General features: G+C 43.5%; 1 protein-coding gene across 2 annotated transcripts in view; it reads left to right on the top strand.

Annotated features, from left to right (window-relative positions):
• LOC108941225 (FERM domain-containing protein 5) overlaps positions 1–19,598 on the top strand; it is a 73,147-nt gene extending 53,549 nt beyond the window's left edge. The window contains exons 2-15 of one of the 2 annotated variants that reach the window (XM_018763911.1): positions 3,235–3,339; positions 4,882–4,924; positions 5,235–5,313; positions 8,294–8,391; positions 9,793–9,916; positions 11,139–11,226; positions 11,412–11,500; positions 12,075–12,138; positions 12,334–12,425; positions 13,900–13,974; positions 14,364–14,432; positions 14,652–14,758; positions 18,782–19,078; positions 19,317–19,598. In XM_018763911.1, coding sequence (XP_018619427.1) covers positions 3,235–3,339; positions 4,882–4,924; positions 5,235–5,313; positions 8,294–8,391; positions 9,793–9,916; positions 11,139–11,226; positions 11,412–11,500; positions 12,075–12,138; positions 12,334–12,425; positions 13,900–13,974; positions 14,364–14,432; positions 14,652–14,758; positions 18,782–19,078; positions 19,317–19,531 — 1,545 coding nt within the window. In that variant the 3' untranslated portion in view covers positions 19,532–19,598. Of the gene's footprint in view, positions 1–3,234; positions 3,340–4,881; positions 4,925–5,234; positions 5,314–8,293; positions 8,392–9,792; positions 9,917–11,138; positions 11,227–11,411; positions 11,501–12,074; positions 12,139–12,333; positions 12,426–13,899; positions 13,975–14,363; positions 14,433–14,651; positions 14,759–18,781 lie in introns of both variants that reach the window. The other variant, XM_018763909.1, reaches the window with a different exon arrangement.
• The last annotated feature ends 1,062 nt before the right edge of the window (positions 19,599–20,660 follow it).

The raw sequence follows: 20,660 nt of genomic DNA, 5'->3' as shown, positions 1-20,660 counted from the left end.
TTTTAACTGAGCCCTTCCTGTTCAAAATGAGTATAATTCTCTGTTGAAGCTGGTCCGTAGAGTTTGAGAACAGAATTATTTGTAATTCGTAGTCAGGGGCAGCGAGTAGCATAGTGGTAAGTGCCACCACCTTCCAACATAAGGACCTGGGTTTGAGTCCCTGCTTCTACTGTAATACCATTGAACAACATGCTTACCCTGAATTGCTCCAGTGGGGGGAAAAAAGAAATCTAATTGCACAAATGGGTAAATAGTGGCTTTATATCACCTGACGTCTTACCCTCTAAGTTAAAAAGCATCAGAGGAAGGAAGAAAGCAACCATCCCAGTGCTATCTGCATTAATCCTTTCCTGTATTTCAGTTACATTAGCCTTCTATTCCAGTTATTGTATAGCAGTTTATTATACAGATAAAGGCAAAAGGAAAAACTTCATATTCACTTACTGAAAGTAATGCATACAATTACCTATTTCATTGCTCAGCCAACATTTTTCTCCAATGTGTCATGCACTTTTACTCGCCATTCTGATTAATTAGCTGTTGCACCTTTAAAACTTAAATTTTTAGGATGTAACATTTGAAAGTCGATGTTCCTCATCTTGGGCGCAGAGGTGCTATCCTAACCCTTCATGCAATACTAAAGAGGCATTTTAGTCAAGGAACCCCACTAACCTCTGGTGAATCCAGAGCTCCTTGACAAATATCATCATCCACCTCTGCAGCCCTGCTGCTGCACAGTTGTGTGGATGCTGCAGTAACCTTGGTCCAAGAAATTGAAACTGATTTTGCAGAAGCTTGTGGTGCTTCTGGAAGTGGGCTACACCTACTGGGTTTCAGGAGTTCTTCAGAGTCCTGAATCCACGTGCTGATGATAGCCCTGATTGAGGTCCGCACGGCCTATCCTTGTTAATTGCACACTGGGCAGCATTTTGCTTTCTCCTTCTATGATGCCAGTTAGTTTGCTAGAAGGCTTGTGGGGACCCCTGAAAGTGGCCTCAGCAAACTTCTCCCACATCCAGACTTTTGCCTCTGCAACCACTGCTGCGCTGGCATTTTTTTTTAGCTCGTCAGTCCCTCTACGTTCACATTTATGCATGTAGCTGACTGGAGCTTGCAACCATGCTAATGATGACCGGTGGCCTCCTTCCTTTAACCTGAGAACACATGGCCAAAGGTCTAAGGACATAACTACAAAATCAGTCATGGATCTTTGTTTGTTCTGGCAAAAACGTGGCCAGTACCGGAGTCAGGTAATAACTTTGTTTGCGTTCGGGTCGAGCAGGTTGTGCTTCCTGATGACACCCCTTCTGGGTCCCTTAGTTGTTACCGACTTGTGCAGAGAAATCTCCCAAAAGGACTGCAAAATCAATGGGTGGCACCCTCCCTTGCCCCTCTTTTCCACCGTATTTGCTGCAGCGCTATTTGTTTGGCGCAAAAGCACACAGAACTGTCAGTCTGAACTTGTCCACTGATATCAGAAACATGGGACACACTTAAACTTGACATGCCTTGTAGCCTCTTAGCTTTATCGCTTTATAAGGCTCGTGAAGCAGTTGGATGTCGAAACGGGTCACCTGGAGAGCATCAGTTGAATCAGTTTTGTATGCACCTACTGGAAATTGTCTGTTTAAGCATACTAGTAAAAAAAAATTGAACATATATTCTAGAAAATTACTGTTTTTAGATGAGTAAATCATATTCGTTAGATAACGTGGTAGTGCAAATGCAGTTGTCAACTCCAGGTTGGGGTGCATTAAAATATAAATAGCTTATGTAAATAGGAATTGCAACACCAAGTAATAAGCTCCTACTCTAGCTGAAAAAAGTTGACACTTCCAGAATCCAACAGGTTTTAGAGCTTAGATGCTTTCTAACAGAATTTTTTCCCATGAGTTCCGTCACTATATCTGCTTTGCTGAGAGGTACTTAAATTCAAGTAAGTTTTTATGCTGAAAATAATTCCTGGCAAATGAATATAAATGTCTCCATCTTGTTTGATCTGCTCACTTTTCCTCTTAATTCTTATAGTTAATGTTCCGTTTTCTGTCAAGCAGAGAAAAATTATCCCTCCTATGCAGAAAAACATGGTGGTCTTTTGGAAAGCTTGACCAACCAGTCATGTCTGCCATAATCATGTTTCCCCCTGAACTCTAAAATTCTTTAGAAAAAGCTGTCCATTCAACCTTCCTTGTCCCAGATACCTTGATGGGAATTCAATTGTTTTTTTTTTTTTTTTTTTTTATTTATATAATAAAAGTGCATTGTGTCATGCAGTTTTTTGTGAACCCGTTGTGTCTGTAACATGTCCATGTGCTGCAATCTTCCTGGGTCAGTTTGTGTGTGTATGTGGACAAGTAGCAGTGTCAGTGTGTCACTTATATCCGTTTGTCCAAGGGAGACCCCAGATGCCAGTCAACACACACACACACACACACACACACACACACACACACACACACGTTCTGAACCGCTTGTCCCATACGGGGTCGCGGTGAGCCAGAGCCTAACCCGGCAGCTCAGGGCGTAAGGCTGGAAGGGGAGGGGACACACCCAGGACGGGACGCCAGTCCATCGCAAGGCACCCCAAGCGGGACTCGAACCCCAGACCCACCGGAGAGCAGGACCCGGTCCAACCCACTGCGCCACTGCACCCCCCCTCCCAGTCATCACAGTGACAGCTATATACACTATAAGCATTAGTGTTTCAAAGGCCACCTGCTGCTTTGTGTCACAGCACCTTCATGAGTACAGACGTGCTGTGGACCTGGCAGTGGTGGTTAACCATTGCTTGTGTGGCTCAGGGCAGGGAGCCAGTTCTACAGCTGGGGAACTGCACTGCACAGTGCAGTCCTGGGATAATGCCCCTCCTTCCCCTCGCCCTCCCCCACCCACTGTATAATCTACTTTTCTGCTTATTTTTTATTGCTGAGGTTTTGGAGCAACATTACAGATGGCTGTTGTTGCACATTCATATTTGATGAAGCCCAGAGGTCTCCAGAGGTTTTGTGAAATATTAACTGCCTTCTGGCATTGGTAATTGAAGCATACTTTGTCCCCCCCCCCATCTGAAGTTTGATGGGGGTTATGTTCTTTTGCAGCTCATGTCTAAACCCCATTTTCTCTGTCATGATGACTTCATTGACTGTGGTTCCCAAGCATGTTATTGGACATGTCCCAGGGCCTGTGGCATACACCCACAGTTGTTGTCCTAATGCCATTGGTGGTGTTTTACAGCGCGATGCTAAAGGACAGTACTTATTTGACCTCATCTGCCACCATCTGAACCTGCTGGAGAAGGACTACTTTGGCATCAGATATGTGGACCCTGACAAGCAGAGGGTGAGTGTGTGTCGCAGAGATTGTACAGAATGGTATCTGTCTTCCTTTTTTTTTTTTTTTTTTTTTTTAAATAATAGAAAAATTCTTCTCTCTATGACACTGCCCAGCAGGCAAGAGTGGTCATTCTCTGACTCAACATCATTCGCTCATTTTAATTCACAACGAACTTCTGTGTGCTTTGCCTGTATTTTTAGTCCACGAGACAACACAGTGCTGCTGATGCTGCATTTCCTTTTCTACTTGTCCATGCTGTTATGGATGTCGCTGCTGTGGGGAGATGCCCCTCGGTGGCCATGAAATTGATGGAGTGAACCATCTCATCAGGATGTGGGGGACGGGAGATATGTGAGGCAGACAGCATAACGATGGCACTGCTTCGTCAAGATTATGACAGTATTATGTTCTTTATCATGCTTACTGTTCTTCATTTATAATATATTCTCTCATTATTCCTGTACGTTCTCGTTGTTGTCACATGTGATGCTGTCCAGGGTGTGCACATTTATTATTATTGTTGTTGTTACATAACATTGGTATTATGTCACAGAATTACCAGCATTTTGAATGAAAAGTTTTACACTTTTTTTTTTTTTTTTTTTTTTTTTTTTAAAAACTTATGCTCCCTTTCACTATGAAAATAGTTCTTTGAATTTCTTTACATTTTAAAGCTCTATTGTAGTCCTTTGATTAGATAAGAGATGATGCAATGGAGATGCATCTTAGTGAAAGAGCAGATCCAGTAACATCATTGTGGACCAGCTCTGAAGGGAAAACAGAACTGGCATCCACACCCATAGGTCTAGCGGTCCACTGAGAAATGAGATCAAACTTATACGAAAACTCTACCCATAGGAATTGTTTAAGAAGCTCAAGTCATCTACCCTTTTTATGGAAACGGAAAAATCGCCACCTATCAACATATTTTGGAGTTTTCCTCAGTGTTTGTCAGTCGGACTGGCAGTGACACCAGTACATTTAAGGACTGTAGTCATGCCTTCGTACTCTACAGCAGGCAGAAATGCCCCAGGAATCCGAAAGCCCTATTGTACTTCTCTCCATATGTATGAAACACTATATTGTGGATGTAGTGTTTTTCCTAGCATTTTTTTCAAACTGAAATGAATTAGTTTTCATCACGTTAAGCTGAGCAACCCAGGGTCTGGACCTGCCACTCCTGTAAAAATGAAGCCTTCAGAGGAATGCTCATGTCAACTGTAATCCCTACTCTGGCATTATGAAATCCTGCTCCCCAGTGCTTTCATATCAGCTTGGGGTTTTACTGCATCCTAAACTCAACATTTGCACGGAAAGAACAGTTCATTTTCCTCAAGAAGATGCAATGAACAGTGATGCAGCTGTGATGCTGGGATGGTCTCTCACTTGACGATAATGACTAATGCCTGGATGCTGCTGCTGATGTGCACAGTTTCTTGTTCATAAATTGAAAATACTGTATGTGTACTTAGTGCATGTGATTCTGGGTGTTAACTTACATCACGTATTGTGCTAACTAAGTGTCTGTGATGTCTTCTGTCCTTTCAGCATTGGCTGGAGTTTACAAAATCAATCGCGAAACAAATGAAATGTAAGTGGGTTTTTTTTTTTTTTTTTGGACATATGTATTATCTAATAAACCTTCTGATTAATTGATCTCTTTTTAGATTTATTTAGTCCTGTAGTTTTCATAGTGAGGGGAAAAAAAGTGGATCTAAGGAAGTAGTGTTTTTTAAGAATATTTGAAGTTAAGGGCAACTGTGATTATGATCAATAGACAACTACTTCATGCAGTGCCTTTAACAGTACTTTTCTCATACTTCTGTCCTGTTGCTGTGAACGATTTTAGGGTTATTTTTCATCTTGTACCTTCTGTTTTCACCATTCTGTCTTTCCTTTAGCCCAGCCACCTTTCACTATGTGCTTGCGAGTGAAGTTCTACCCCCCTGACCCTGCTGCTTTGAAAGAAGAAATCACTAGGTAAGAACCAGGGAACTCGTTCAAATGTAATGTTTTACCAGTCTGGGCACAGCTGCCTTGGATTCACACAACTTCACAAACCACAGAAAATGTACCAGTGTAAAATGGCACTGTGGTACAATAAACTGTACTAATATACTGACTGCTGAACTTACAACTGGGACCAATTCATCACGTGTATAAGTGTAGCATTTCTCATCTTGTTATTGATCGCTGAGTCCCAAGAACACCAGACAGGAGCTTTAAACACCGTGCAAGTCAGCTGAGTTACGGTTGTCTCATGGCTCTCTTTCTTTGGGGTGCATTTTACTGCTCTCTGTTCAATGGGCCCCTAAACACAGACCACTGTTACTCCATAAAATACAAACATTTTAGAAAATACATTGGTGAGGAAAATGCAATTATGTAAATAAAAGAACTGCAAAATGTTTGTTTTAAAATTTCTGAATAGAAAGTTACCAACACAAGCGATCAGTGTACGGATGCAATACTCAACCAGGTGCTACATTTGTATCCGCACAGTAGCTTTTGACCATCCGCTACGCCCTGTGCTCCTGATGACTGAGTACAAATAATATTGGGCGAAAGGAGAGCTTCTCTCTTTTAAACTGCTGCCAGCAGATGCGTAATAGGACTTGGACATGCTTTTGGGCTGTTGTTCAGATTAAGCATGCAGAAGGAATTGTTTTCTCAGTTTGAAGTGCTCTTCATGTGAATTGCTCCCTGTTAAATCCCTTTGCTGTAGTACAGTACGTAAACAGCATCATCTTAGAGGCACCCGAGCAGCGCGTGTCACCGAATGCATCATTCCGAGCTGATATTTGCTATGTTGCATTTAGGCTACAGCCAATTCCATTGTGCTCTACTGTGTTTTATTCTGACTAAACAGTTGTGGACCCAGAGCCCACTGCTAATTCAGTTGGGAGAACCAGGTACAGCATTTGTGTGTGTGTGTGTGTGTGTGTGTGTGTGTGTGTGTGTGTGTGTGTATATACTGTATCATACAGTTTAAAGCTTACCTCTGTCTGAAGGGATGGTGTGAATAGACCACTTGCGTATTTTTATTGTATGTGATTTGCTTTTGTGGCTTTGCAAAGGCACTCTAATTAATAGCTATAGTATTATGGAAAACAACTGTGACTCCAGGCTGAAAGAGCATAATTATTATGAACACTGATGCAAATTCCTCTTTGATGCTTGATCTGATTTGGAAAGCGAAGTGTTGTGAGGCTTGATTACAACGTGTACTTTAACTTTGATGCAAGCCCTCCAAATAACTGCTTGATTGTTTGATTGCCGAATGCATAGCCAGGGCAGGATGGGAGTAAAGGTGTGTTTCTGCGCTATGTGGTATCGCGGGGGGGGGAGCGGAGACCGGCAGGTCGGTCAGCGACTGCTAATAAGACACCTCTGAAGGACATGTTTTTTTCCAATGATATTTTACTCACTAGTTCTGCTCTGTCCTTCACTGTCTGGAATCAGGTCACCCAGAAAACACTCACCACCCCCTGGTACTCCTTCTGTTGTAACTCTTGTCCAAATTCTCAGATAATTTCAGCTTTGTTTTAGATTTAAGCGCAGGTCCGTTTTTGAATAACGGTGCCATAATGTGCAGAATGTCCGATTCGCTGTTGTAATATCGCTTCTAAATATGCACTGACATTCTTTTACTATCCGTTCTTACTATCCGAAGGAGGAATGCGTGCTTGTCTCTTTCCTCGTCTTTGCACTTCACCCCGTGCGTCCGCGCCTTTGTTCGGATTATGCCTGCTTTTGTGTGCACCGTTTGCGCACCATGTATTTGTCTCTATGAGGAGATGGAATGAAGATAATTGCTGTTCTCAGAGAAGAATTCCATTCATAGTTGTGTGCACTGAATTTGGTTGCTAATTAAATGGACAGCAGGAGATTATGAGAGAATCAGATATGCAAGAATGAGAGATGAGGCAGGAGGAAATGGCGGTGATGGCGGGGAGGGGTTGAAGAAGCCATTTCACCCTGTGAGGGTGAGCACAGGCGAGAGAAGTACCAGTTCTTGGTTTGTATTCTCCTCCTCCATCATGGACAAGAGAAAAGGAGAAAGTGACAGAAGCTGGGAGAATCAGCAAGGTGCGGTAATGAGGTTTGTGGCAGGAATGTCTGGATGTCTTGGTACCTAAAACACGATGTCCACATACTAAAACGGCTGAGTCGACATCCCTCAACTGTTAACCGTCTGTAGACACCATTTCACTAAGAACATAGCTCGGAGCTTACTGGCACTATCGGTTTCCGTTCAATGAGTCTGTCAAGGCATAGAGATGTCTGATCGGTATTAGGGAAGCACATGGGCAGCTGATAGTAGCTTGGTCAGAGACCAGTGAGGGGGAAAAAAAAGTCCTTTTTTGCAGTTTTCTAATAGCAAATGTATGTATGACTTCTTTTGGGATATTATGTCCTTGAGCAACATGGGCAGAAGCAGTTAATGAAGAGAGACACTTGTCTAGATCAGAGACAAACGAAGGTTATGACGCGTTCTCTTTCCGTAGCAGACGCAAGAGGATCCACTTTGTCCTTAGGCTGGAAGGAGAAGTGGTGAAAGTAGATCACCCCTTGGGCCTATTCACCAGAAATCAGTGTGTCCATGTTCCCTAACCACTTGTCAAGTGTAGGGTCACGGCAGTCCAGAGTCTATTCCGGAAGCAAAGGGCATAAGGCAGGTTACTCCGTGGAAAGGATGCCGTCCCAGTCAGCGCAAATAGAAGTCCTTTCTCTGTCATTTTAGGATCGGGCATCAAAAATAAATGGAAAACTGCTCATTTATGGAATCGGAAGAAAATATTTATACTGCCTGGTACAAACACGTTCTGTAGCAGGTATATATAGGGGAAAAATTGACTCCAGAATGGAAATACATTTGCCCCTTGTACCTTTTCAAAGACCTCTTTTGAAATGTAACTTATGCTGACCCGATGATTTCTCACCTTTGGTTTTTATGCAGATACCTAGTCTTCCTCCAGATCAAGAGAGATCTGTACCATGGCCGACTCCTGTGCAAGACATCAGATGCAGCCATTTTGGCTGCCTACATCCTGCAAGGTAATTTGTTCGGCTAATACATACACCTTGCGAAAGAAATCAGCTGGAGCCCTGTAACCCATCATTTGCAATATGTGTTATCTGGCGTGTATCCCCAGTGGTATGTGCATGTTCTGTAAGGCAAGATGGAAATAATAACTTCTATACTGCATAGCAGAAATCACTGCCATTTTGTGCATGGTCGTCACACCAAAGATCTTCAGAACCTCTGGAGATGATAGGAAGCTGAGGACAGCAGATATTCATTAGTCAAACACACATAAAAAGCATAATGTTGCCGCTGAGAAGGGGACTTGCTTCTGTATCCTAGAGAAAGTTACTTAACCTGACTTGTAAAAGGCGCTGTGAAAGTTATTAGATAATTTTGGAAAAATGATACAACAAAATATTAAAATTTGCAAAAGCAGCTTAAAACCCGGTTACAAGGAATGTAGGTTCTCAGGCTGACCTCTTCCTGTAAAGCAGGTATTGCGTAATTAAAAATGTGCTGCTTTGTCATCTCATTGGAGGAAATAATTGTCAGGAATGCCAGCAGGACCCTAATGCAGCATGAAATTACAAATGAACGGTCTGTTGCCAGTCAAAGAGGCAATGTACATGGACACAAATTGAATACAACAGTGTGAAATTTGCCCTGTACATGCGTGTGAATTCGCCCATGCTTCAAGTTTGACAACATGAGATAAATCCGTGTCGCTTTGCAAAATTTGCCCAAGAAGTTCCTGAAATAAACTGAGAATATTCTGTTTAACAAAACAAATAAATATTTTAAAAAGTTACTGTAATAATAAAGGCAACATGTTTTTAGTTTGATATTTTCAGATACATTTGGAAAGTTTAGATTGTTGTATAGGAATCCTTGATATTAAAACAAGTAATAAAAAAACAAAAGTATAAACAAGTCCAAAGACATGCTGTTCAGGTCCCCCCCATAGTGTGTGAGTGACAGAGAGAGTGTGTTCTACTGATGTGTGGATGAGTGACACAGTGTATCTAGCAGTGTAAGTCACCATGGTGAATAAGGTTTGTGGGCTCATAACACTACAGTGTTCATTGGAAGTCGCTTTGGAGAAAAGCATCTGCTAAATAAATATATGTAGATAATGAACACCAGCAAGTCTTCAAGATCGCTAATATATAAATATTGCTGGTGTTGCCCTTGAAATAAGACTACTGGTCTTTTAAACGTTAGAAATATTTGACAAATTTCCCTAATGTATCCGTAGGTATAAAGCACAGCTTCTCTGTTTAACGAAAAAAATATTCTCAGGTTTGTCATCGGGATATACGTTCCGTAAGAAATCCGTAAGACGCAGGAGTATTTCCAGCTTGATTCGTGTTGGGCAGTTGCGTCGGTATCTTGAAAGGAAAGTGCTGAGCAACGTCTCTGTCTTCGTGCAGCTGAGATCGGGGACTATGACCCTGGCAAGCACCCCGAGGGCTACAGCTCCAAGTTCCAGTTCTTCCCCAAGCACTCCGAAAAGCTAGAGCGGAGGATTGCCGAGATCCACAAGACGGAGCTGATGTGAGGACGGAGACACGCTGAACGCGCCCTCTGTGGCTCTCCAAGTGCCACCACAGGCTTTCGCATTACATTATTTATTGGCTCTACACACACCTCTGTTTAGGGCTGCTCGCTGCACATGTTCACCGTTTACACTGTGTGATATTTGGTGAATCAACTTATACCTCGTTCCACATTGCAGCATTATTCACTTATTTGTTTAGCAGTCTTTCATCGAAAGCAATTTATTGACCTTATAGTTGAACATTTTTACCTATTTCTACAGCTTGTTATTGACTGAAGACGTTCCGTTCAACTGAACAGCCGCAGTTCTCATCGAGACTGAAATAACTGCATTTGAACACGTGCATTTTTTAAACAACCAACATCAAAGTGTTTCCCTTTCTGTTCCTCACACCGATATACATAATTTGGTCCATCCCCCCTTACCTACGAAATCTCTGTAAATCTTGAATACAACCTTTCACACATCTCTGCTCTTTGAATTGCACTTATGTCAATTAAACTGCTCGTAAAAAATGTAGAATCGCCTAAGTCTACGTACATTTGTGGCGTATAATATTTGCTCCGTGTCAAGATTGCGTCGTTTTTCGTCTTTTCTGTTCTCCTGCGGTTAAAGTGAGAGCAAACATCAGGAATGAGGCTCTGAGGGGCTAAGAGCTTCGTTGCACATGTTGTAGTAGTAAGTGTCACAGTATAGGCCAGGATGAAGTCATATGTAAAATTGTGCAGTAATTTTGTTCATTTTCTGCAGTCTCCATCTGTGACTCCCCCCTAGTGGTGATTTGATGTCCATTAAGAAAATACTTCATTAATTCATTTACAGATTAGGTAAAATGTACGATTTACCAGTGTAATATGCAAAGCAGTTACCGGATTAATCCAAGTTGAAAGCACCTTTTGAATATTTTTTTCTGTCTGCATCTGACGGTTCAAAGCGTTTCCGCAGGGTTCTGGTTTTCGGCTGACGTGGAACAGATGCTGACGTGATACGTATATTGTTGTTATTGTACGGTGAATGTATGGTGCAGAATGAAATATTAATGGTTGAAGGTATCTCGCTTTGATTCATACTCCGTTTGGCTTAAGCACTTAAAATCTGAATTTTTTTTTTTTTTTTTTTCCACACTTTCATGAAATTTGACTTTTTACTTAAGTCTGTATATCTTTTAATTCTTATACACAAACGACGGTCACCTACTGTTCTTATGTCCGTTCACAGAGGGCAGTCACCCGAAACATCGGAGCTGAATTTCCTCCAGAAAGCTCAGATGCTTGAGACGTACGGTGTGGACCCACATCCCTGCAAGGTTAGGGGGACAGATTGAGATTCATATCTTGATTTAAAAACATTTTCATAAAACGGTCCTTCCCGCTCACCTTTGTTTGCCGCCGTTCCTTCGTTATTATGGCTTGCCTTTTAACTTCTGGCTGTTCATGATCTGCGCTGTACTTTTTTGTCAGTGACTCAGTTTGTGCTCTGTTTATCTGGCAGGATGTGTCTGGAAACCCTGCTTTCCTTGCCTTCACCCCATTTGGATTTGTTGTGCTTCAGGGAAACAAGAGAGTGCATTTTCTCAAGTGGTGAGCATGGGCTCCGGCCCCCGGGCCAGGCTGTCACCTCGGTTCGGCACATTGTGGCTATACTGTAAAGTGGCGCGGACAATCGGACAGAACTGGAGCCCTCCGTGGAATTTGCGAAAAATGCCAGCCGTGGGATTTTTGGAGCTTCGGGCCAAGTGCATTTAGGTGTCAATATGCTACCTGTTAAAATACTTCACTTTTGAGTGTCTGATCCATTGAAACTGTGAACGTTTCGGTCTAAAACGGAGATATTTCTTAGCTCAGCGGTTGTGCTGCCACCTGTACGGTGCACCGTAGCCTCTTTACGCTTTCCAGAAATGGTAGTGTCCACATAGTCACCATAGTATTCCTTTCCTGAAATTGCTCCTCATATCAGAACACTGCGTAGATGATTTGCGATAGAACTAAACCACGCAAAGTGTTTACGAATATCTGCTGCTGTCAGGTTCTCATCTACTAAAAGTTTTCACTTCAACGTTGAGTCCGAGTTAAAATGTATGCGCTGTGCAGGATTTTTGGAATATGCTACGAACGTGTTTAACTGCAGTCCGTGTTTGTACGACTTTTTGGGCAGGAATGAAGTGACCAAACTGAAGTTTGAAGGGAAGACTTTTCATATTTATGCAAATCAGAAGGAGGTAAGATCCAGATTTTTAAACACTTAGAGATAGAACGTTAATGAAAAGTGCAATGATACTGCCATATTGTGGCGACGGCCGTCTTAGACTGTACAGAACTTCAGTGGAACGCTACTGGCTGTAGTGGAGTTCGTGCTGTTTCAATATCCTCATTGAAACAGCAACAGTATTGTCTCTCCTCAATTCCCTGTACAGGACAAGAAAATCATCTTGACATACTTTGCACCTACTCCCGAGGCTTGCAAACACCTGTGGAAGTGTGGGGTGGAGAACCAAGCATTCTACAAGTAAGTCCAGCTAATAGAGTCATGTTACGTCATCATTTTTTCTACCCAAGATTCATTCTTCTTTTGTAAGATGCGTGGTGCTGGACTTCAGACCTAGAAAACCATTAGTTTCCTCGACCGTTATTTTTGAGTAAGCTTGACGTTCTGCGTAGTACGTTGCTGACACTTATGATTTGTCTGTCTTCGCACTACTGGGAGGTGTTAAAGGCACCCGCGCTGGGGAGCTCAGGAGGGCCTGCGGCAGGCTGGAGGGACTCTGCGTTAAGCTTAGGATGACGGAGAGATCTCAGAAGCGTATTAAGTGTTACCGTGGCCTAGCAGACACGTTGCGGAATGTAGAAGGCTGAGACGGGGCGAACCTGGCGTGACTCACGGTGGAGACCAAGCTGGAATTCTGAAACGGCCTGTTCTGGCCTCACATGGGAACGATAGATCTTCATTTCATGCAGCTGAGTGGGCTGTACATCTTCTGCTCGCAACTTGGGATCTTAAATCACAGAGTACAGTAGGACCTGAGCTTGTGTTCTGGCCACAAATTAAGATATTGCAAGCGAGACAAAAAGACAAAAAGAGCTATTCCACTAAGCACACATTTATATACAAATGCGCACACGCAGGGTCGTCATTGAAAGGAAGAGATTGCGCACATTAAGGATAACGTTATAAGATCTGTTACTTATCAGGCAGACCTGTTGTTAGGTTTGTTATAATTATCTCTTCGCGTGTAAATTTCAGCAATGCACTCATGGCTGGATATGCCGAAATAAATATAAAAATGCGTAGTTTTAGTTCTTTTCGTTTCCTCATGTTCTGTTAGAGGCAGATGCAGATTTTTAACTCGCTGCTGTTCCAGTTGGTGCAAAGTGATACTTGTTTTGTGGCAAATACACCTAACTTATTGAAATACTGTATAATGAAAGAGATGTTTGTGATTCAGGCCCTCGGAGGGACCAGGCTAAAGGGTGATGCGAAATGAAATGGTGAATAATTCACCGGCTGCGTTTCTGTTTCCAGTCAGCGCCGCATTAAAAGAAACAGAAACCGCATACATTAAATAAACGGGCCGGAATAAAAAGCCCCCCGAGGTTTTTAGCGCACGTGGAAAATCGAGGCGAAAAGTCAAAACAAAGAGATCATCTCGTGTGCGGTGAGGGGGGCTCCATTTTGCTGTAAATAAAACATTAGTGCTGTCAGTTCAGGAGCAGAGTAATGGGGCCCATAGTTCCTACTCAACTGTTCTCTCGAGTGTAAAAAAACCATCTAAAGTGTCCCTGGGAGACCGGCTGAGAGGAAGGCTTTGGTTTACGTTGGGAAGGGAGTCTTTTGCGGGGAGCTTCGACATGAACTATCGCTCCACCTCCACTTTCTTTGTGTGAAATTGAGCAGGTTCCATCCATGCTATAACCCTCTGTGCAGAGGAGTAACAATAACTCCTTTTCTACCCGTCTCTCTCCCTCCACGTCTTTGCTGACAGGCTGGAGAAGTCGAGTCAAGTGCGTACTGTGTCCAGCAGCAACTTGTTCTTTAAGGGGAGCCGGTTCCGATACAGGTAAACCATAGCAGCAAGTGGTGGACACCGTGGATTTTCGACAGCGGAAGACCGAGTTTCTTCTGTGGGCAGGAGTAACTTGCGGTGTCTTCCTTAAGGGCTGTTTACTCCAAAATGGAAATTCAATCACCTTAGCCTGGGAGGGGAGCAGAAGGTGTACAAATAACATAGTTTGAATCCAAAGAATGCATCTGTAGAAATTCTCTCTCTTTTCCTGAAGATGATCAGTTTTCTAAAGGGAGCTCACGTTGGGAGAGTTGGTTCCTCAGCAGTGTAGCGCTGAAATGTTGGATTTTCCATTGCAGACACTCCTTCGTTCTGGAGAACTTTCACGGCTTAAGCTGCTTCTTTGTGTATTTGTGTTTTTTTTTTTTTCTTTTTTTACACAGCGGAAGAGTTGCAAAGGAAGTGATGGAGCAAAGTGCAAAAATAAAGCGTGAACCTCCGGAGATACACAGGTTGGAGCCTTCCACCTTCTCCAGTGCTTCTCCGAGATATTAATAGTGTTTTGAAGCTTTTTAAAACTTGGAGCGAAATGTTTCATACCCACATGGGACCTTGTGGTCGTGGTGGTGCTCTGTGTACTGTACAGCAAGCATGGCTGAGAACTGGCATGGCTAAGCTGGTGGTGAGCTGTGAGCTGGACTCACATGACTGTGTGCTGGCTGTCCGCACAGGGCGGGACTGGTGCCCAGCAGGAGCTGTCCGTCCATCACTCATGGGCCTCGCCTCAGCAGCGTCCCCCGCACGCGCAGGAGGGCTGTCCACATATCCATCATGGAGGGTAAGGCTCTCTGTTCTGGGAACCCGCTGCCAGGACATGTCCACCGTTGGCTCATTCTTGGCTCCTGCACCACATCCTGTACGAGCACATTTAAACACGCTGATCCCAAGAGGCTCACGAGGCCATATGACACTTAGAAGTAGTCTGTGGAACATTTACTTTCAGGCTGGTCGAGTTCAAATGATCATTTTCATGTATGACCAAAAAAACAAAAAAAAAAATCCCAAATAGCACTGTTTTTTTACAGATATTCTGTGCCTGCTCACTCTTCGTATTAAAGATGATCTGTTGTTTTCGTAGTTGTATAAATGAGAAGTAAGAAACAGCTCAATTTAATTCTTAGTAGGTAAGCATGACAACTGGCATAATAAGCAGTGTTGTTGAGGGAAATGTCTTAGTGTCCAGTAAAGGTGCTGCAAAACAGCTGATCAGTGTCACGATATTCGTGTATTTGCAAGTAGAAGGCAATTTTTCTGCATGAGCCTTTGAGTGGATTAGGACGCTGCTTTAGTTGAGCCCAAGTAATGCCCTCTCTACCGGGGGCTGTAACTTAAGCATTTATCCCTGACTGTAACCATGATGTGGGAACTGACCCACAGGTGCCTGCATCACTCAGACTGTTCTATTTCCAGAGCCGCACTCCACTGCCTTAACTCTGAAGGCCACATTACAACTCGCCGGGCAACGATCTGTGGCACCGTGCCCCTCTGGGCACCTGGACAGGGCTCCTAGGCGCTTTGATACTTTTCTGCCCCGGTATCATGTGACCTTGCGGCTTTGGCGCGTGGCGGTTCTTGTCACGAGTACAAGCGATAAATACAAAAGGCGGTATCACTCGTAGGTCAGTTCTGTGTTTTCTTTAGGCGCTCCACCAGCGTGAGGAGGACTCTTCCTCTGTAGAGGGAGTGGCAGTTAGATTCTCAGCCCAAGACAAACACGAACCTGCCACTCCTGCTGAGTTTGCCCCAGCTGTCCTGCTGCTGGCTGGGGTATTAATAACCCTCTGTAAATAGACGCCCAGTTACGGCCCCCCTAGACCATCCTTCATCGCCATGTATGTCACAACCACGGCGTGTGTACGCCACATTCCTGCCAGCCTCTCGCACTCCACGGCAGCAAGGGGAGCGACTCGTCGGCCCGAGCGCGTAATAGACAGGGACGGGGAACGAACGTAGGCCGCAAGCCGACGTATCGTAGAGCGCCGCCATGGTGAAGTGTCTGATCCGGATCCAGACAAAGGTGAACGTTCACCTGCGTATGATCAACCACTGCTACCGGGATGTGAAAGTACGTGTGCTAAGCCTTGGCCCCCGCATGCTGGGGAAGGCACTGGGGGTCCTGCCGCTGTTCCCGGCCCTGGCTGGACAGCCTGAGCTGAGCATCCCTCAACACTTGTCGCAGCCCGGCTTTTCTGCAGGTAAACCTGGACGTTTCACTTTGGTCCTCTGATTTGACTTAACTGTGAACTCTCAATATGTGCAAGGTGTTCGTGGGAGCTTCCCTCAAGCTCAAAGCCTGATCTCTCCCCCCCCCCCCTCCATTTTTTGCTTTTAAGCTTTTGATCTCAATAATTGTGTAAAGTTTTTTCCTCTCTCCCCCCCCCCCACAGTTTATTAGCTACAGTACTGCAGTATGTGGTAATGAATGTGTGTTTCATATTGTTTACTCACTAATATTTGGTGACTAGCTAGTTTTCTTCTCATTTAATGTATGATTCAGACTTTAATTCTGTATGGAAAAGACCACTGCATCAACAACACATGGGAATGCATCTTAAAAAATGCAGATTTGAATTACATAAACTACAGGCAGTCCCCGAATTACGAACGAGTTCCGTGTCCTCAGTCCGTCTTTAAGTTGGATTTTCACGTAAGTCGGAACAGTTAGCCATAGTGGGTATCTGACGTCAGTTTGTCAAGCGTTTGTCCTAGTATATCGTATATCATGCACCTTTCTATGCATAAAAAACATAAAAGAAACACTTTGCGCATTACAAGTAGCACCCGTTTGTTATTATGAACCATTGTATGTACAGTAACTCGAATTTTTAAATAGGCTTAGTTATGAAGTTTTCATTTCATTGTTACTTAAGGGTGACAAAAAAAAAAAAAAAAAACCAACTTCTGGTCAGTAAGGGGGTGGTTTGTAAGTACGGGCTGTACTTAAGTCGGACGTTCGTAACTCGGGGACTGCCTGTACTTTATAAATTGTATTTCTAGGAGCGCAATGTGGAAAATGTGTGCCAAAAATACACACGAAAATCCTAAAAAAAATCATGTAGAAAGAGGTTAATAGTGTTTTGTGTACAGTAATTTTATTGACAAATTTAGTAATTTTTATCCAAAAGTGAAAGTAGGTAAAAATCTGCATGCAGGACTGACTGGATTATTTATGGACATTTCAACATCAATCACGATGCCATCATCAGCTCCTCCTCCAGCTTCTTTTCATTTTCTTAAAGTGTGCATTTACATTCTTTAAATGTCTACATTGATATTTTTGCAAAAAGGCAACACGGTGGCACAGCAAGTAGCACATATGTCACAGCTCCTGAGTTGTGTATTCAAATAAAGCTCAGTGTGTGTAGCTTCTCCCCATGTTTGAGTGGGTGTCCTCTAAAGTGGAGTTTTCCTTTCCTAGTGAAAACCCGTGTTTTTCCGTTGAATTGGTGGCAGCGAATGGCCCATGGTGTGAGTGAGTGAGTGAGTGTCTCATTGCTCTGTGACAGACTGGTGTCCTATTATACCTTGTCTTGTACCCTATGCTTATGAAATAGACCCGTCAAGCAGCTAATGATGATAGATGAGTGGACATTTCTGCAAAATCTAATTCAGTGTTGCAATTACCGTGTTCCTCATCACTGAAGTGTACACTTTACAGCCGTTGTTACTAATGTGTTGCTTTTTATCCAACTTGTAATATTTGATCCATTTATAAAGCTGGCTATATTGCTGAAGCAGCTTATGCTGAGTACCTTAAACAAGGGAGTCACAGTAGAGACATGGAGTGGGGCTTGAAACCAGCAACCTTCGCTGCTGTAACACCTGCTGGACTGGACTGTTACGGGTCTAAAGAGTCGTACTGCCTTTTTCTTTGGTGCTTAAGCCAAATTGTATGAATGCGCTTGATTCAACACAAGGTTGATGCTGAGCTGTAAATTTGGAGCTACGTACCTTTTAAAGAATATTTTACAGTCCTTGATGAATTATTTTTTATCGCATCAACAGCCACATTGAAAGTTAAATTAAAATCATATTGCAACAATACAGAACTTTGTATCGCGTGCAATAATATGCTTTAGTTCCTGCTGTATATGCTCATATGAGATTCACAGAAACAAGATACAAGCACAGCTTTGGGAAGCACCTTTTTATTTTCACATTTACCAAAATTTTGCCTGCTATGGTAAATTGCACAAGTTGATGGTAGCCTTCATGTCACATATATTTATTCTAAGGTCAATATGGCAACGCTTGCATTTCAAGATTTCGTGGTTCATTCTTTTATTCAGTTCGTGGCGCCAACTTTAAAGTGAATATTTTGCTGTTCCTTCAGTTGTTTTGGTGAAATAGTTTGTTCAGAATTTTTTTTTTTTTTCCTTTCTTCCCAGTAGCAGAATTTGACATTTGTGAAGGCAGCCTATGGCTACAGAGCGCTGTATGTGCTCATGGCTAATATGTCCTGACTTTGCTGGGAATTCTCTTGATATTTGCTATTACTGTTCAATGAATATCGTGAGTAGAAGGATAACTCTTTGGGAAATGGAACATGTCATGTCCCGTTTGAAAGCTGCTGAGCCGCAATCTCCGCAGCGTTCCTGATGACATGTGCAGTAATTGAGAAGCGCTCGCTGTGGGCTCCATCGCCGTCGCTCGTGTTAGAGCCGCCATAGCGCGCTCCTGTAATGCCCAGCGAAGCAGACGTGCGGAGGCTCTTGAGCTCTCTGTGTTGTGCTCCCGCATCCAGTTCTGCCGCAGGTAATAAAAGCTCCTCCCCCTTTTTGCCTTTCCTGTGTCTGGACAGGACTGGAGTCCTTGCGAGACAGCGCCCACTCGACCCCGGTGCGCTCCGTGTCCCACGGCGACTCCTTCATGCCTCGCTCCCGCAGCCTATTGACTGACAGCGGCGACGGCACGGCGGTCATTTCCGATGAGGCGTACAGCCCCTCTGACAGCGTGCTGCCCACCCCGGTGGCGGAGCACAGCCTGGAGCTCTCCATTGCACGCCACATCAATGGTGCCCCCTGCAGCATCGAGGAGGAGAAGGAGTCTGAGGCGGGCACGCCGACGGGCGGAGACGCGGCCGAGTTGGGGCCGGATGGTAGGTTGCTGAGCCCAGGACACGGTGGAGAGGCCTCTTCCTTGAGTGGTGTGGAGCAGGTCAATAAGTTTGTGCTAAGTGTCCTCCGCCTGCTCCTGGTGACCGTAGGACTCCTCTTCGTCCTGCTCCTCCTCCTCATCGCCCTCACCGAGTCTGACCTTGATATCGCATTTCTGCGCGATATTCGTCAGACCCCAGAGTTCGAGCAGTTCCATTACGAATATTTTTGTCCCCTCAGGCGATGGATTGCTTGCAAGTTCCGCTGGTTGGGCGGGCACCTCATCAACAAGTGAAAATATGGGGTGGGCTGCACGCCCTTCCGGCCCCCCTCCCCCACGTTGGGGATTCCTGAAGATGAGAGATCAGCAGAGCGGTGGAGGACAGCCCTATCCCACCATAAACCCAGCTTGTCTCATGAGTACCCTACAGACACATGCCATGGACCACTCCTAAGCACGCCTCCAGGACTTTCTTTTTTTCACCTTTCTTCCTTTTCCTTTTTTTAAAGCAACTGATTTCTTTCCTCCTTTCTTTGTATTTTTGTTTATTTCTGGGATTTTCTGGCAGTTCAGACATTTATTTTTACAAAAAAAAAAAGAAAAAAAGAAACAATCATCAAAGTAACATCAAAGAAAAAAAAATGGTGCGCACAGTTCCTTTTGACAGATGAAACATTTATTACAACCAGCAGAAAAAAAAGATGCCTTTATTTTGTATTTATTCATTTTACCGTGAATCGTTCTTTTAATTCTCAAAAAGTGTATCTGTGGTAAGGAGACAAGAGTGGTACGTACGATGAGGAGCTAGTACAGGAAGAGGAAAGTGTGATGTGCTGATGTTTTTGATGGAAGTATCAGCCGGTGCCCCTATTTGTTTCTGATCGCAGGATCAGTGTTAACGCAGCGCTCTTTGTTTCCTTCGAGCTGCTCTGTGGGAGCACGTGTAGCTGAGAGTGATCACTCGCCGAGGGAAAGGTACTTGTGTGTTGATTACGTCTTTTAAGGTCTTGCTTGTCGAAAACAGTTTACGAATGCCTCGCGGAGCGGCGGACGTCATGGCGGAGGTTTGATGGCTTAAAGAGTTTCAACCACATTTCATAGGAATTCAATGTGTAAGCGGTAGCAAGCTGTGTTGTAGAGTTCAGATTTTAAAATTGAGTTTCTTAGAGCATTAAATAAACTAGCTAATATGGTGTTATGTGACCTAGCAATGTCAGTAACTGGTAGGAAAGTGTTCATGGTCCAACCTCCTGAAAAACACTCACTAGCACCCTGTACTAGATTCAGTATAAATAGATGTGCAATATAAAGTTATGGTTTAAAAAAAAAAAAACTTAAAAGCCTTTCCAATGTGTGCGTTTGTTCTGTTTTTATTTGTTTTCGAGTGTTTATTTCAAGTATTTCAAAATTAAGGGTGTTGAAACTGATGGATTTATCGTGTAAAGAACGAATCATTCGGAGTCGCAGTTCCATATTCACTATGCTTTTAAGTTTGTAATTGTTGGAATAATAATAATATTAAGAATTATTAGTATAGCTATAACAATGCTGTACTTTTTGTACAAAGTAGTTTGTTTCCTAAT

Source organism: Scleropages formosus, chromosome 11 (genome assembly GCF_900964775.1).
Source record: "Scleropages formosus chromosome 11, fSclFor1.1, whole genome shotgun sequence".
Classification (NCBI taxonomy): domain Eukaryota; kingdom Metazoa; phylum Chordata; class Actinopteri; order Osteoglossiformes; family Osteoglossidae; genus Scleropages; species Scleropages formosus.
This window is presented reverse-complemented; position numbering and strand designations above follow the sequence as displayed.